This window comes from Lissotriton vulgaris, chromosome 4_1, assembly GCF_964263255.1.
Source record: "Lissotriton vulgaris chromosome 4_1, aLisVul1.2, whole genome shotgun sequence".
NCBI lineage: Eukaryota > Metazoa > Chordata > Amphibia > Caudata > Salamandridae > Lissotriton > Lissotriton vulgaris.
Genome location: NC_141691.1, coordinates 409,154,155 through 409,169,606, shown reverse-complemented (window position 1 = coordinate 409,169,606; position 15,452 = coordinate 409,154,155). Strand labels below are relative to the sequence as shown.

Here is a 15,452-nt window from a genome sequence, read left to right as displayed (position 1 = left end):
TCTCAAGAGGCAGCATAAGGAAAGCTTTGAAGTTCTTTTTTTTCTCTTCTTTATTGTTGAGCTTGAAAACAATACGTAGCCCGAGCAATGGGTTTGGACAAAAAGTTCATACTGCAACAGCATCAGTGTTGGAATTGAAAATAAAGTACTCGAGCAACATATAAATTGGGGGTCGAGGTGTAGCAGAGGAAAGACAATAAACAAGTCATATCAGTTTTATGGAGTTTCAGTAACTTATACTGCACAACTGCTCACCAAGCAAAAACTTACAACAGAAAAATTATTATTAATCACATGGACGAAACCTATTGCATTTACCAGCGCTTGTTGTTCTTGTGGGCCATGACGGTTTAAAAAACAACAACAAAAAACACAATACTTACTGTTTCAGGCGAGCCCATCTGCCATTGACAGCCTATCAAACTGCCTGAAATTCCAGTCCAACACTGTCACCATGTGGGGGAATGTCATGAAGGTGTTAAGAAATAAGTGCTGGTGCCGATGCCCGGCATAAAGTGGCACACATTAACCACTATTGCTAGTTCTTCCTACAGTTGAAAATGTCGTCATTGTAGTTTAAACAATTAGGAATGCTGGAATTCACTTGTTTGTCCTGAAATTCGCCAGCATCTCACAAAACACCAAAGCTGAGGGGCATGTGCCTGTGAACTAGTTGGTGATAAAAATTCTGATATAGTGCTAGGATTCCGCTCCAACCAGCGAGTGATACCGTTTAACAAGACCGCTGTTTGAGAATTGAGCTCCACTGAGCTAAGGAATCATGTTTTGAATAAAATGTGCCAAACGTATGTCTTGCTAGATGGCAAATTGGGCATTGTCATACCCATTCTGATCTTAATTTAGCCCCTGGACTTGTCTTTAGGCTTGGCGACAAATGGTGAATCCAATCTTCAATTTTCGTAGCAGGCTTAATAATGTTTTGCTTAAGTAGACTGCTGATTCCTGACTCAAATGTAGAATATTGAAGGGAGCATCTCAATATTTCTGAGCTACGTTTTCTTGTTCTTCAACTAATGCCCTAAACAGTTGAGGAAATAGCTTTGCGATGTTGTGTTCAGATGACTGTGTCACTATTGACATGATATTTTACTTGTACCAAGCCTATTCTGGCATTCAAACATAAGCTCAAGCGACTGCTAATGGTCAGCGGTAACTTCAATTACATACATTCAAAGTCCACATGAAGACTTTCATGAACTAGAAATGCAAGAAAATATTCATTGCAAGTGAATGGTGTGTGAAAGCCATAGACATAGACTTTCGATGGCGGATGGCTGGATATCTGTGTCTCGAAGAACCTTAGCAAACTCAGTGATCATGATAATGGTGACTACAGTATCAACATGGAAAGTAATCTTCACACTATGTACATCTTCACAGAGTACATTGTAGTATTGAATTTGTGAAGTTACCATACAGAGCACTGCATCTGAAAGAGAATATCTTTTCGCATGATTGAGCATACTCCTAAGATGGGTATTCTTCCAACGTTTCGCTGCTACCCATTACTTTTGTCGACTAGGATTTGATTTAGCACTGAAACGTGTGGGTACAGATTTGCACCAGTCAGGAAGTAGGCACTTTTATCAGTTAAGGTGTTTTTACTCACATTCGTGGATGTGTTATCAAAGTGATCGGGCAAGCCATATCCTCAACAGAAGCTGTCTAAAGCAGCCCATACACTTGCTTGAGGAAATGTATAGCTGCACCAAAATCAATGCCTGCTTACTGTTGTTAGCGTATGAATATATTTCCATACAAATTGTGCCCTGCACACTCTCAATGTACCTGGAACAGTCCATCACTTTAGCCTGGAATTCAGGAGTCTGAGATGTTCATGTTACCACCAATATGTGCTCCTTGTTTCAAGCTTCTGCAGCAGTTTATCCTAAATGCTTACTTCATTGAGAGCCACCTCACAGATACGTTGGGAAAGTTCACTATAGAATGAAGAAGAGTTTAGTTTCTTTACTCATTTGGCTCCACTGAAGCACCAGATTGTTGACTCACCCACATCAGAGGGTGATGGCATCGTGAGTGCTAGGTCCACCCTGGACTCAACCACAGCTGTGGCATTGAAGCTTGGTGACTCAGATGATTTTATCTCTCTCTTGGTACTCAGGTCACCTGCACCTTTGTTAGCTGAGGCAGTGCCAGGAGATGAAGCAAAGTACTCCAGGCCAATAGAGACTCTAGGCCACAAGTGTTTGGCAATAGAGATGCACCTGGAAAAGATGTACCACGGTAGACGATTCTGGGACAGCACCATGTTGAAGCCGTACATGGCTATCTGATGATCCAGGGTGCCTTGATTCAAGGTGCTGCTCGTTGTATGCAGATGCTGACAACTGTAGAAATCACCCTGTTTTTTCTACTACATTTAATGAGTGCTTGTGAGAATCCACCGTGGGTTAGCGGGACAGTGTTGAACTCTGAGATGTCTAAGATTGCCATAAGGTAACGTTCTGACTGAAACATATCTACAATTGACAGTGCTGATTTACTCATACCTTGATTAGTTTAAAAAATGTTTCTGGGCTTTATGATTGTGTGGAGATTAGATGGAATTACAATGCAGCCAAAATGAAACCTTTGTAAGGCGAAATTTAAATAAAGATGAAGAATCTACCACAGTGACGAGAACCTACGTGTTTTGATTTATTCTAACTGTTTTTCTATACTCAATTGTGTTTGTTGCCTCTCTTTCTTGTGTAAAAAAGAAGTACCCTGTCACCAGCGAAATGTGGCAGGGGCAACATGCTTTTTGCAGCTGCAGGAATTATATTCAGGAATGTAATAGAACCACACGGACATGGTGGAAGGTGGTGGAGTGGGTCCAAAACAATAAGAAGTTCAATGGAATGCATGTTATACTATGTAGGAACCAGGAGTAATGCTGTATCAGAAAGACAAAGGTTCGCTGTAGACTTATTTCTACACTTATAGTTTTTCAATCACCAGATGCATATTTATCCTCTATAAACTATATCCATAAACACTTGTTCAAAGATATACAAGTGAATGTAGTTGCACAAAAAAACTAAAGAAACAAACACTTACTAAATATTATGTCTCATTAACAGGAAATCAAACCAATAAATAAATTGATGTACTCTAATGTTGATCACAATGTACAGAAAGGGTGAACAAGACACATGAGTCTAGTAGACTCCAAGAAATATTTATGACGGAGGTGAAAAGAGTTTATATCTCGTCTGTTTCTGAAGGTGTTTCGACGTCAGGGTTACTACGAGATCTTCATCAGGACCAGTGAGTGATAATTGAGCATGTGGTCTAGAATGAAAGTTAAAAAAATTATAGGAACAAATAAAATAGGTTGGAGTGCGACATGGGATCGAATAAATCCAGCAATTTACAAGGCCATGACTTCAGGAGATGGGAGCAAGAGTTCAGTTGGTAACCCACAGAGAAGACAATCTGGAGAGATAGAGCAATAAGCCTATGAGATGTAGCCGGTCAGGAGTATGTCTGTTCTCTTTATTACCTTCAGTCCTAGTCTCTTTTCCACCAGCTCTTGTACTCCCAAAGCATATGTACCATAGAGCAGGTACAAGACGTACTAGCACTACATGTGCGAGTTCCGGGACAAATACTCAACCCTACACATCTCCACCAATGCCTGTGTCTCATATAATTACTTAAAACAAAAAAAAACACATCTTTCTCGTAAATGATCTGCCCAACCATAAATCTCTGACTTTCTGCACACTCTGCTACCGATTGTGTCTCATTGATATTGTTTATAAGTCTCATCACCGACACTGAAAGCTTTTGGAATGCTTTCTCGAGCTGCACGATAGTCCCCATTAAATACACATCCACAACCAACAAGCTCGGGCGTGCGGTCAATCAATGCAAAATTGTCGCAATCAGAACCACATTTCTCAGTTCCACAATGTCATTGCACAGTACATTGCACATAAAAGTCAAAATAATACTAGAAACTGTTGAGCATTGTAGGCAAACTGCAATTTAATTTCTATGTACTTTACGTGATGCACAGGCTACTAACCGCAAAATCCATTTACTTTCTTGTGGTAGAATATCCAAATGTAAAATACTTGCACAATATAATACACAATTAAATAAATCCTTTTATTTCTTGCCCCGGATCAATATCTGGTTAAAAAAAGTGAAAGAGCACTTATAATGTACACCTTTGTATTGTAAAAAAGAATAGAGCCTAAATAAATCTCTAGAACACTTTATTTACAAAAAATATATTTAAACCATGTGCTGATTTAAGTTGCTGTGATATTTGTCCATTATTTTCTGAATGACTCTTGATTCACCATGATGGACATTTTTCTATTCAAATTAATTTAATTCAGATGCTTGCTTACAAGCATTGCAGCAAATAAGACAACTTTAAAGGGTCACTCCAGTTAAGGGTTTCAAAATTTACAGCAAATAAGTACATTTTGGGTGATATTTTTTTGCATGTTTTGTTTTTTGACTCATTGCTTAGTTTTCCTTCTAGACCTAAAAAGCGTGCACAGCAAACTTAGGGGCATATTTACAAGGAAATCTTGGACCGCTGAGCTGCACCATATTTGGCAGCTTCACACTCCGTCATTTGCAAAATGCAGGGATGCGTAGTATTTACAACATTACGGCACACTCTATATTTTCCCTAGTGCTGGCACTGCAAATAGCTGTCTATGTAGGCACCTTTACAGCATAGCGCAAAGGTGCCTGCATTCCATAGAATTATTGTTTAGGTGCAGGAAGGTTACCTTCCTGCACCTAAATAATCAATAATGGCAAGTTATTACTTCTATGTGTGTTGTAGAATGCAGCTCAGATAGAAGCAGCAAATCTCTTTCAATAAATAGTAACCATGCAGACATACCTTTCTTTAGAGATCTATGGACTATCTTATCCTTGGTGGTTTGAAAGCAACGATAAGACAATGAGATAAGGGCAGTACAACTCACCAAAGCAGGCAGTCTCTCATTGGCAGCAGAGAAGTATATAATGTATGTCAACCCATGATGGGAACTTTGTGAAAGTGCCTCTTTTTGTGTGGTCACCCCCATTTTTATGGACTGTTGCTGTTAGTTTTTTTTTCTCTGTGCATTGGGACACTGCTAAGCAGGCTGAAAATGCATGAGACATGACCCCTGAAACATGTCAAATTGGCTAACACCTAATTGGCATATTTAACTTCTGTATGTCCATAGGGTTGTATGACTGAACAACGCAGGGAAATACTCTGCATGCCTTTAACCACACATTTTTTTAGATCACATATGCTTTTCAATGTTTGCCTTTACCACGCATTGTTTATGTATATATTTATTTATATAACCAAGTATTTGTTGGGGGAGACCCCAACACCTCCGAACTTACCTAAAATGCGTGGTAAAAGCATACGTTGTATAAACATTTGCGTTTTAAAAACATATGTGGTAAAAAATGAGTAGTATAACGTGGTAAAAACCTTGTTGTAAAGAATGTTTCACGTCCATAGTATATTGGCATAGAAAGTTAAAAAGGTTTCTATGAATCATAGAGGTACTATGCCATCCACTAGTGTGACCAGGCAAACATGACTCCATGCTTGCCACTGCAGTATGGCAGTTGCATCTCAATACTGCATCTTGGCCTGTCAAAATAAACTCTTTTTAAAAGGAAGAAACTTTCCTTTTAACAATTCATGTGTCACCCCTATTTAGACCTTGAGGTTCACGAGGCAGGGTGCATGGTATGTTAAAGTAGGACAAGCATAAAGTTAACTTTAACTTGTTCTTACAGTGACTGGCACCCTTAAGGTACTTTCACTGTTCAAAGACTGGATGGCCCATAGAAATACACTCTGTGGCAATATTAAATATTAAATCTGTTTTCCAGGTTACAAATATAATTCAAGGACGTTCTTAATATTTATTAAAAGCTCATCCGGGGTTATTGACGTAGAGGGATTTGAAATGTAATGTAATGCAGCTGATCTTTAAGATGATCTGGACTTGTAGGGGAAGCCCATGTAGATCATTAAGTGCAAGAACGACCCTTGTTGAGCTGCATGGAGGATTCCTTTCAGGGGCACAACTGTGGTCTCTGGGATGCAGATTTTCATGGTGCTGCCTACATTTTCATGGGAGAGGACAAGGCTGGAACTGTCGTTCTGACACCTTTTGAAAATTCACTTTTTTTCAGAAGAGAGAGTTGGAACCACACTGTTTTGGGCTTCTTGGCAATGTTTCACCTGATCCCAATTGAGGGTAGTCTTCACCTCTTCCAGCCCTTTTGGAACATATGGAATGACAACTGAGTGACAGTATTCCTGATCCACAAATGTTATTGGGTGGGTTTGTCGACACCCCCATTGGTTTCAGTTGCCATTTTAACACTTTGGTGCCTGATTTGAAAACAAGAGCATTGCTTTAGAGGTGGTACAGTGAACTACTTCCTGGAAAAAAAAACATTTTCATAGTACTCATTCAGATCACATTCTAACCCAATAGAAATGGTGAGCATGCAAATGATGTCTTTGAGGTGTCTATTCTTCTGGGTCTTTATTGTGCACAAAAAAAAGGATTGTGGTATCCATGTACTTCGACTTTTGTATGACAAATTCTGCTAGTTGGAGACAAAAACCTGACAAATAGAAGATCTGCAGAGTACTGCCATTCCAAGATGTCTCCAACTTGTAAAACATTCAGCAGGTGAGTGCCTGACATGGTCTCTGGCATTGATGTGAAACTCCTGATCATCTTCACTATAGATGTCCTTAAGTGGACAGCTCTGCAGTAGCAATCCAGGCCTCTACAGCTGCTTCAAGAAAATTGTATCCTACTTGAGCACTGCATAGAGTGTAGCGTGCAAAAATGGCATCAATGTTTGTGAGGCCATGAAGAGTCTTCTCCTGGGTCCATTTTGTATACTAAACCTTTGTAAATCTGTCTCCACATTTATCAACTCCACAGTCTAGTGTACCTCCTCCAAGGAGAAAGCTACAGTGGTTTTGCCTCAGTGCCAGTTCAAGTGTCCCTATGCCTTTTTTCCCCTGTGATCTGGTCAAGCTAGACCTCATGGTGTGTCAAATCTTCCCTGGAGTAAACCATCATGCATTTGCACTGGAGTGATTTACCAACAATCCACCATGACCAGTAAAGGTGGTGTGAAGGGTGAGGGGCCAAGCAGTGGTAATGCAAACGACAATGGGGCCTCCAGGATATATTTCTAAACCATTCTGTAAGTGGTGGCTCAAGTCAGCTCTGTAGAAGGGATGGAATTTCTTTTTGTAAGCAGGACTTGGTAGGTAATTAAACAAAGAACTGGTTGCTAATTCTTCTCACAGAGCATTATTTCCATCTAAGTAGGTTTTGGAGGAGGGCTGTCCTAATTCACCCAAGGAGTCTGATGGCCAAGCATAAGACTAGTTAGAAAACAGGTAGATGGCTTTGCCTTTCAACTCCAAAAGGCTTTCTTGGTTCTTGGCACTTATTTTGCCAGTTATCCTGTATCAGCCCCTTCACCTATTTCTGGATCTTCTCAGACATGACCGAGGTCTCATTCTTAAGATAGTTCTTCATTTCACAGGAATTAAGTGAGAATTCATCCAAACATCTGTCTAGGTCGTCCTCCTCAGTGGAGTAATAGTTTCTTAAACTTGATTTCCATCCTTGGCAACTCCTATCTTGCCTTATGCTTGCTTCATTTGACAGAGATAGAAATTTGCTTTCCTATACCTAGAAAGGCTTAAAAACTAAAGGATTGTCTGTAGGGTGCGTGTTGTAGGATCACTTATTGGAAATCCACATTGCTGCATGGTGCTTCATATCAAAGGGAGGAAGGTCTCTTGGAAACCTGCAAACATTTCTTGCTTGAATCATGCATTCTGGCTTATTTTGTCAGGTGAGCGCACATAGCACCAAGATGACTCTTGTATAGGAAGATGTTGAGGAGGAACTATTAAGATTTCTTATAAGAAGTTTCATTTTTCTGTTTCATTCTGTTTCATTCTTCCTTATTCTAGCACTTCCGAAGTACGGCGTTATTGCTTATTACTCGTATCATGGAGATTGCATAACATAATGATGAGGACTATGGATGAGGGATCCTTCTTACCGATACAGTTGCCACGTAGGGACAGAAACAGACCTAATTTAGAATTTTATATATTTGTGTTTGCAGCATCCTACTTGCTTCTGAAGAGGCGATAGCCTCGATTCTGTAATAACATTTAACTACATTTAGAAGTCTGTGCTCTAATGACATGCTGAAAATAGCCCCAGTTCAGTTGAAACAATTTTTTTCTCAGGATATGCCTGCAAAAAGTAATACTATGCAAAATAAATATTTTGAAAACGTTTATAAAGGTCTCAAGATGTCATTTCTATTTGGTTTTAGCTATGCTATGTATCTTTTTTGTTTCTAGGATGTGCCATGGGAAATCCAAATAAACATCGTTCTGATGAAGGGATGATAAGGAACTGTACCTCATCGCCCCAGGTAAGAAATTCTGTATTGAGATCATTACAAACTACAAATAAATAAAGTTTCTAGATTACTTTATTTTCACAGTATAGATACGTGCTGTATAATTCACATCTTCCTGAAATAACTGGTTTGTGTAGAAAATGTACATTTATGTGTTTGCTATAATTTTGGGAGAGGCTAGACAAATGGTAACCAACTAGATAGATTGCATCTTCTTGCCTGGCACTACTTCCCTATTAGCCTCAGTTAAGAAACAAAAGGAATAGGTAAACAATGCGCCAAATTCGAACCACCGGCCAATGCATCTGGGACCGTCTGGTTTCTTTGTGTATATCCCTACTCTTGCAGTCCGGGTTGCCTGCTTGTAAATAAACATATATTTCCTTCCCAAGTAATAGACTTGACAAGAAATACTTTAATGTGCTTTATCTACAGGATTGTGATGTATCTGGGTTTATGTCCTTCTCCCATTTCCTAGCACAAGCCTTGTCTGTTTTCCTTTGCTCCCCCTTACACTCCATGTCCACATGAAGTTCAATTGCACCTGTGAAAAAAATGCATTAGTTAATCAGTAACATACCATTTGAACAAATGTACTGGTGCATGTAAGATTTACATTTTTCCATGATCTAAACGCCAAACGCAATGAAAGCATAGCAATTGAGAGCTAGCACAGTTGAAGGCAGGCACAGTGGCCTTACTCTCTCATTATCACCACGCCAGCCAATTAGAGCACAGAGAAATGAAATTAGTCATCATCATTACCTCTGACACATCCTTTATTCTTTCTTCCCCTATGATCTTCCTTGCAGACTGTCTGAAGTAAAGAGAACACAAAGAATATGGTAACTTCTGCTTAATCTGGTTAGAAAAGGCTGTAGGCCAAAACCCCTGATAAGAATGTGCCGGTTAAGTCACTATGTTCTCAAGTCCAGGGGGTACCGAACCCAAGCCCTAGAACTGTTCCGCAAGCACATCAAGCATCTCAAGCATCTCAGTTATGCATGCCATCCTAACCACACCACACCAACCTCTTCACACATAAGCCACCAAAGAATTATTACACTGTTACACATTATGCTCATTAGTGCTAAACCAAATCCCACAATTGCCACCCATCTTACAAGAAAACAAAAACAATGGTTCTGTTTGGAATGTGATTTACATTGAAGATATATTGAATATACAAATGTAGAAAAGTGATATATCAGGGAACTCAACTGATACCGAAACCAAAGGAAAAAACAAAACAAACAACTGACCACAAAGGAAGATACAGGTAAATATTTAGTATTTAACCTTTTTGACGGATTGATTCCCAATATATTTGAGAAGCTGTCCAAAACAAGCAATACATAAACTGGATGCACATTGGGTGAGTGAGTCGTGACTGAGTGCTCAACAGAAATTAAAAAAACTAAAATAATTATACATATAAACACCATATTTAAATCATAAGTATCCACTCTGTATAATAATAATAACTTTATTGAGATACAAAATATCCATAAAAGATGCCAGCAACAGTACAAATTAATATAAACGAGCAAGACATAAAAACAGTGAATAGATAAAAACTTCTAAGTTGCATTAGAGAACTTCTGTAGCATAGAGATGTTAAAAAAGGGCAAGATATGCTCAACAACAGTGTCATCAATGGCATTTAGACAAAAAAGGTTTGTAGGCATGACGATAGCGATGTTGTGCTAATAGATACAGTCAAGTATACAACAACTAGCAGCAGTTTATGGTGAAGTGCGGTCAGATGTTTGGTGAAGACTGTATTCCTTAAAGTAAAAACGTTGACTGGCCCTTTCGGTTATTGAGTGAAATTGTGATATGCATGGCGTATAAAAGTTATAAAGCCTATGTTTAAAACTGCATTTTCTGGATTCAGAGCTGCAATTACTGCCTGTCTGCAAGTCCTGGTTCCCAGCCTGTTCCACTCAATTTTCAGTTTTCGTCTGCACTGTGGCGTAAGAGCGGGGCAAAGACAGACTACATACTCTAAAGTTTCAGCCGTCTTACCACACCCACTGCACAATAAATCCTCTGGCGTTCGACGCCAAGAGGGTAAATCCTTTAAAAATTGCCAGTCACCCAATCTAAGAGCCATGAAGCTAAGTTTTAAGTGCAAGGGGTAAATGCAGGACAGATAAAGGGAGGGGAGTGGCCAGTCCATAAGAATTCATTCTTAGGATGGTCACTTTTGGCATCAGCGAGGGACGTCTTAATCAATCTCCGTATCGCATTTTGCACATGACATGACAAATAGGAGGCACACAAGGGCCCGAGCTGTCAGAAGACGAGCTACGGAGATTGATTAAAACGTCCCTCGCTGATGCCAAAAGTGATCGCCACGGCGGCACCGTCCTTCACGGATCTTCCCACTGGCTGGTGTTAAAGACCGCAAATAAGAAAACAGGGAAATTTACACCTTTCACAAATTGGAGTTTGTCGGCTGACATTCTCCACCCTACAGCTGAAGCAATTTTCTGTTGAAATTTCTACCTTTAACAAGGCTGTCCAACCTCATTGCAGTCCTGATGAAGACCCGCTTTAGATGCACATAAATCAGCGCATCCTCTTTAGGGTTGAAACGTCGACGTTCTGTCTATGTATCGGTCCACAAAGAGTTTCAACGAACTAAAGAAACAATATATCCATTTGAAACCACTGTAATTCAGAGTGGATACTTATAATTTAAATATGGTGCCTATATGTATGATTTTTTTATTTTTTTATTTCTGTTGAGCACTCAGTCACCTGTCACGACTCACTCACCCAATGTGCATTCAGTTTATGTATTGTTTGTTTTGGACAGCTTCTCAAATATATTGGGAATACATCCGTCAAAAAGGTTGAATACAAAAGCTTTACCTGTATCTTCCTTTGTGGTCAGTTGTTTGTTTAGTTTTTTTCCTTTGGTTTCGGTATCAGTTGAGTTCCCTGATATATCACTTACCGGATATATTTCTACATTTGTATATTCAATACATCTTCAATGTAACTGTGATTCCCAACAGAACCATTGTTTTTGTTTAGTTAGATTACCGAGGTTCTGAGGGTTACTGGGTTACCCCATTACTTCTAATGACCCATCTTACAAGAAGCAAACCGTTGTTATTCACAGCTTTGATGTGCTCTTTATCACTGAAACAGGGCTAACACCTCCTCAGTGTCCTTGTCCCCAAAGTATCCTTTATTTACCATCTTCATTGAAACACAAACATGGAGGAGGACTTACAGTTATCCACAGAACACTTTGACCGAGAACGTTCTATGTCATCTACTTTCCTCTCCAAGGATCCCCTTCCCTGCCCCATTTCCAGATCTCCTTCCAAACGATCATCTCAAACATGACCCATATTTTCTTCAGAACACAGCAACACCTTCACCTATGAAATCACTAGCCTCATCACGAATACATTCATCATTCAAACTAACATCTACCTCAGGGACACTCACCTCAAAGGCAACCTGGCCAAGAAAACATTGTATCGGCACTCACTAATCTAGTAAACATTTTTAACATAAAATACGTCAGCAAACACAATTACTGCACAAATGCCTTGACATTGTACCTCAATTGCCTCATCCCACTACTACTGGTGTGGAGAAACCATTGCACCTCCTTTTCACTCTTCATCACATACTGACTATCCATCAGAGCTAGGTAAACAACAGATTCACCCCTTAAAAGACTTTTTCTCTGACTAACTCATGAAAGAATTAGTCACCTGATCACCACCATTCACATTTTCAAAACCAGTGTCGACAAACTAAATAATATATACCCTCAGACTATCTGACAGCAAACCCCTGAGCAGTAAACATGAGAGACATGTTGCAAAAGTTAACCTCATGATAATCCAAGACATCTTTAAATCTTCCAATTTTCCTTCAAGCACTTCATATCACCAGTTAAACCTGCCTACTACTCTTCTACCAAGAAAGACACGAGCAATGGGAGCTAAAACATCCAAATTTTTTAAACATCATCTCTCAGTCCCACTTACCGGTACAACACTCCACAAATGCATCTCCATAAAATCATTCTATCATTAAAGTAAGGTTATGCTTAAACCGGAGGGTAAAATGTAGACACAAAGAGCCTAATTAGCAAATGCTTTGCTATGAGTAGGTGTGAATTTATTTTAGTGTTTTATAGAGCGCGAACTTGAACCGTGAGGGTATCAGAGCGCTTTACATGGTATACAAGGTCTACAAACCAACATAATGCAGAGAAATAATAACACATCTTACCCTTACTCCCACATGTAGATGGTTACAATCATAGTTAGAAACAGTAAAAACAGCAGCCCTTAAATACTTTACGGGATAATTGATGATCAGGGAGAAGGCAATAGTCTTAGCTTCTTTTGGGAGTGATAGGCTTAGATTCGACAGCCAAAATGTGGTGGGTGAGGGCAGGGATTAAACGAGGAATTTACCCATGAGGAAGGTTTTGGTCTCCTTCTTGAAGCGTGCGAGAGAATGGATTTTTCTGATGTCGGGTGGGAAAGAGTTCCAAATTCTTGGTGCGGCCCCAGTGAAAGCCCTATTGTAGGTTCTTTTTTTTTTAAAAAGGCAGGTTGGAGTAAGAGGTTGCTGGCGGACTGGGAGTTTCTGCTTCCTCCAGATACCACTAGTTTCTGTGCCAGATAGGCAGGGGTGTTTGTGTATAAGGCCTTCTGTGTTATGCATGCCAGTTTCAACTGGATTCTGGCTTCTAGCGGGAGCCAATTCAACGCTTTCATGTGTGGAGAGATGTGGTCGAATTTTCTAGTGCCAGTGAGTAGTCTGGCGGCTGCGTTGAGGCAGGCTTTTAGAGGTGCTAAAGAGATATTGGGTGGACCGGTAAGGGTGGAACACCCATATTCCAATCTAGAGACGACTAGAGCTTGAACTGCCATTTTTAGGTCAGGAGCATCAATGAAAGGTTTCAGCTTCCACAGGTAACTCAGGTGAAGTCTGGCTGCTTTGGCCATCAAGTTGATGTGGTCTCGCATATTCAGGTTACAGTCAAGGATTATACCCAGGGATTTGGCAGAGTCTTCAATGGTTGGCGGGCAGTTTAGGGCGGTGATGGCCTTGATCCACTTCTGAATCTCCGGGTCGTCTTTTGAAGGGAGATTAGGAGAAATTCTCTTTTCTTTACATTGAGTTAGAGTTCGTTTGTGGCTAGCCATTGGACAGTCAGTTTCAGGGTCTCATTCATAGAGAGGATCTATTCGAGCGCAGAGATATTGATGTATATTTGCGTATCGTCCGCATACATATGGTAAGAGATGTTGACGGTGCGAAGCACTTCGGTAAGTGGCTCTAAGTAAAGATTAAAGAGGGTGGGGGGACAGGGTTGAGCCTTGGGGGACTCCAACCGTGACCGGGGTGGGAGCTGATAGGATGCCGTTGATGAGAATCTCTGAGAACGGTTATGGAGGAAGGACCTGAACCATTCTAGGACCACACCATCCAGGCCCATTCTGAGTTTAAGGCGTTCGATTAGTTTGTCATGTTTGACCGTATTGAAGGCGGAGGATAGATCTAAGAGTATAAGAAGGCAGGTTTTGCCTTGGTCAAGGGCTTGGAGGGCATCGTCAACAATGTGGAGCATAGTGGTTTCAGAGCTGTGTCTAGGTCTGAATCCAGATTGGAAGTCATCGAGTAGGTGGAAGTTGTTGATGTGGCGGCTTAGTTGCTGTTGTTCACATTTATCCAATACTTTAGCTAATAGCGGGATGTTGGAGTTAGGTCTGAAATTGTCAGGAGAGGCTGGGTCCAGTGAAGGGTTTTTCTAGGATAGGGAGGACTTGGCCGGCTTTCAGGCGGTCCGGAATCGAACCCTGCTGGAGGGAAGTGTTGATTATCTCAGTCCAGTAAGGAACGATGGATTGGGAGGCAGCAGCGAGGCAGTTGGAAGGTAGGGGGTCATTGAAATGGTTGTTTGGGTTTAAGGAGGAGAGGATTTTGGAGATGGAGTCTTCGTCATAGTATTCAAAGTCAGTCCAGTGGGCTTGGTTTTTAGGAGAGGCAATGGGGAGTGGTGCGGAAGAGGGGGGCAGGTCCGGGAAGGGTTGAGAGTGAGTGGCGGCATTTAGTTTAATTCCTAATGTCGAGATTTTATCTATGAAGAAAGAGGAGAATTCTTCTGACGATATTAGGGACTTGGGGAATTCTTTCGGTGTTTTGGCCAGTTTATTAGATTGGTGTTTGACCAGGTCAAATAGCTTACGAGGTCTATTCTTGGCGTTCTCCAATTCCAATCGGAAATATTCTTTTTTTGAGTTGAGGATGTGTTTGTTGTAGGAGTTTCTCGCCTGGCGGAGCAGTTTTAGATGTGTAGCAAAAGGGTGTTGTCTCCAGTTTCTTTCGGATTGCCGTAGGGCTCGCCTTTCTGTGTTGAGGGGACTAGTGAACCAGGGGTTTCCGTCTTTTATTTGAGTTCTTTTTAGTTTTAGAGGGGCAAGTTCGTCCAGGATGGTTGCTATAGATGATGAGTAATGGTCATTGAGGTCGCTGACCATGGTCAAATGCGAGGGGGGATGTCAGATTTGCAGCGAGCCTCCAGTTTTGTAAGGTCGAGGTTCTTAGTGTCTCTGGTCCAGCGTTTAGGAATCACAGGTTGCGGTGTCTTTGATTTGTGTGTCCCAGGTAAGATGAAGGATATGGAGTGGTGATCGGACCAGTCGCAAGGGTCTATGGAGATAAGCTTGACTGAGGATTCCCTGGAGATGATCCAGTCAGGGATGGCCCCTTTTGAGTGGGTAGGTAGAGACCAGGCTTGAGTCAGCGCTTGGTCGGTTAAGAGGTCTTTAACCCCATGGCTGCTAAGGCAATTCCCCTCCTGTGCTGGGAATTGCTATTTTTCATTGTTTTATGACGAGCTGGGCTCGTCATCAGTGTACGAGGAGGCTACACCATGACGAGCCCAGCTCGTCATCAGCTTGGAAGGGGTTAATGGC

The 15,452-nt window shown here is 40.8% G+C and overlaps 1 protein-coding gene across 1 annotated transcript in view; it reads left to right on the top strand.

The window, feature by feature from the left end:
- Positions 1-15,452, top strand: part of LOC147718813 (xaa-Pro aminopeptidase 2-like) — a 598,118-nt gene that overhangs the window by 141,076 nt on the left and 441,590 nt on the right. Inside the window, exon 3 of the mRNA XM_086918810.1 lies at positions 8,426-8,499. Within this exon, the coding sequence (XP_086774936.1) occupies positions 8,426-8,499 (74 nt within the window). The remainder of the gene's footprint in view (positions 1-8,425; positions 8,500-15,452) is intronic.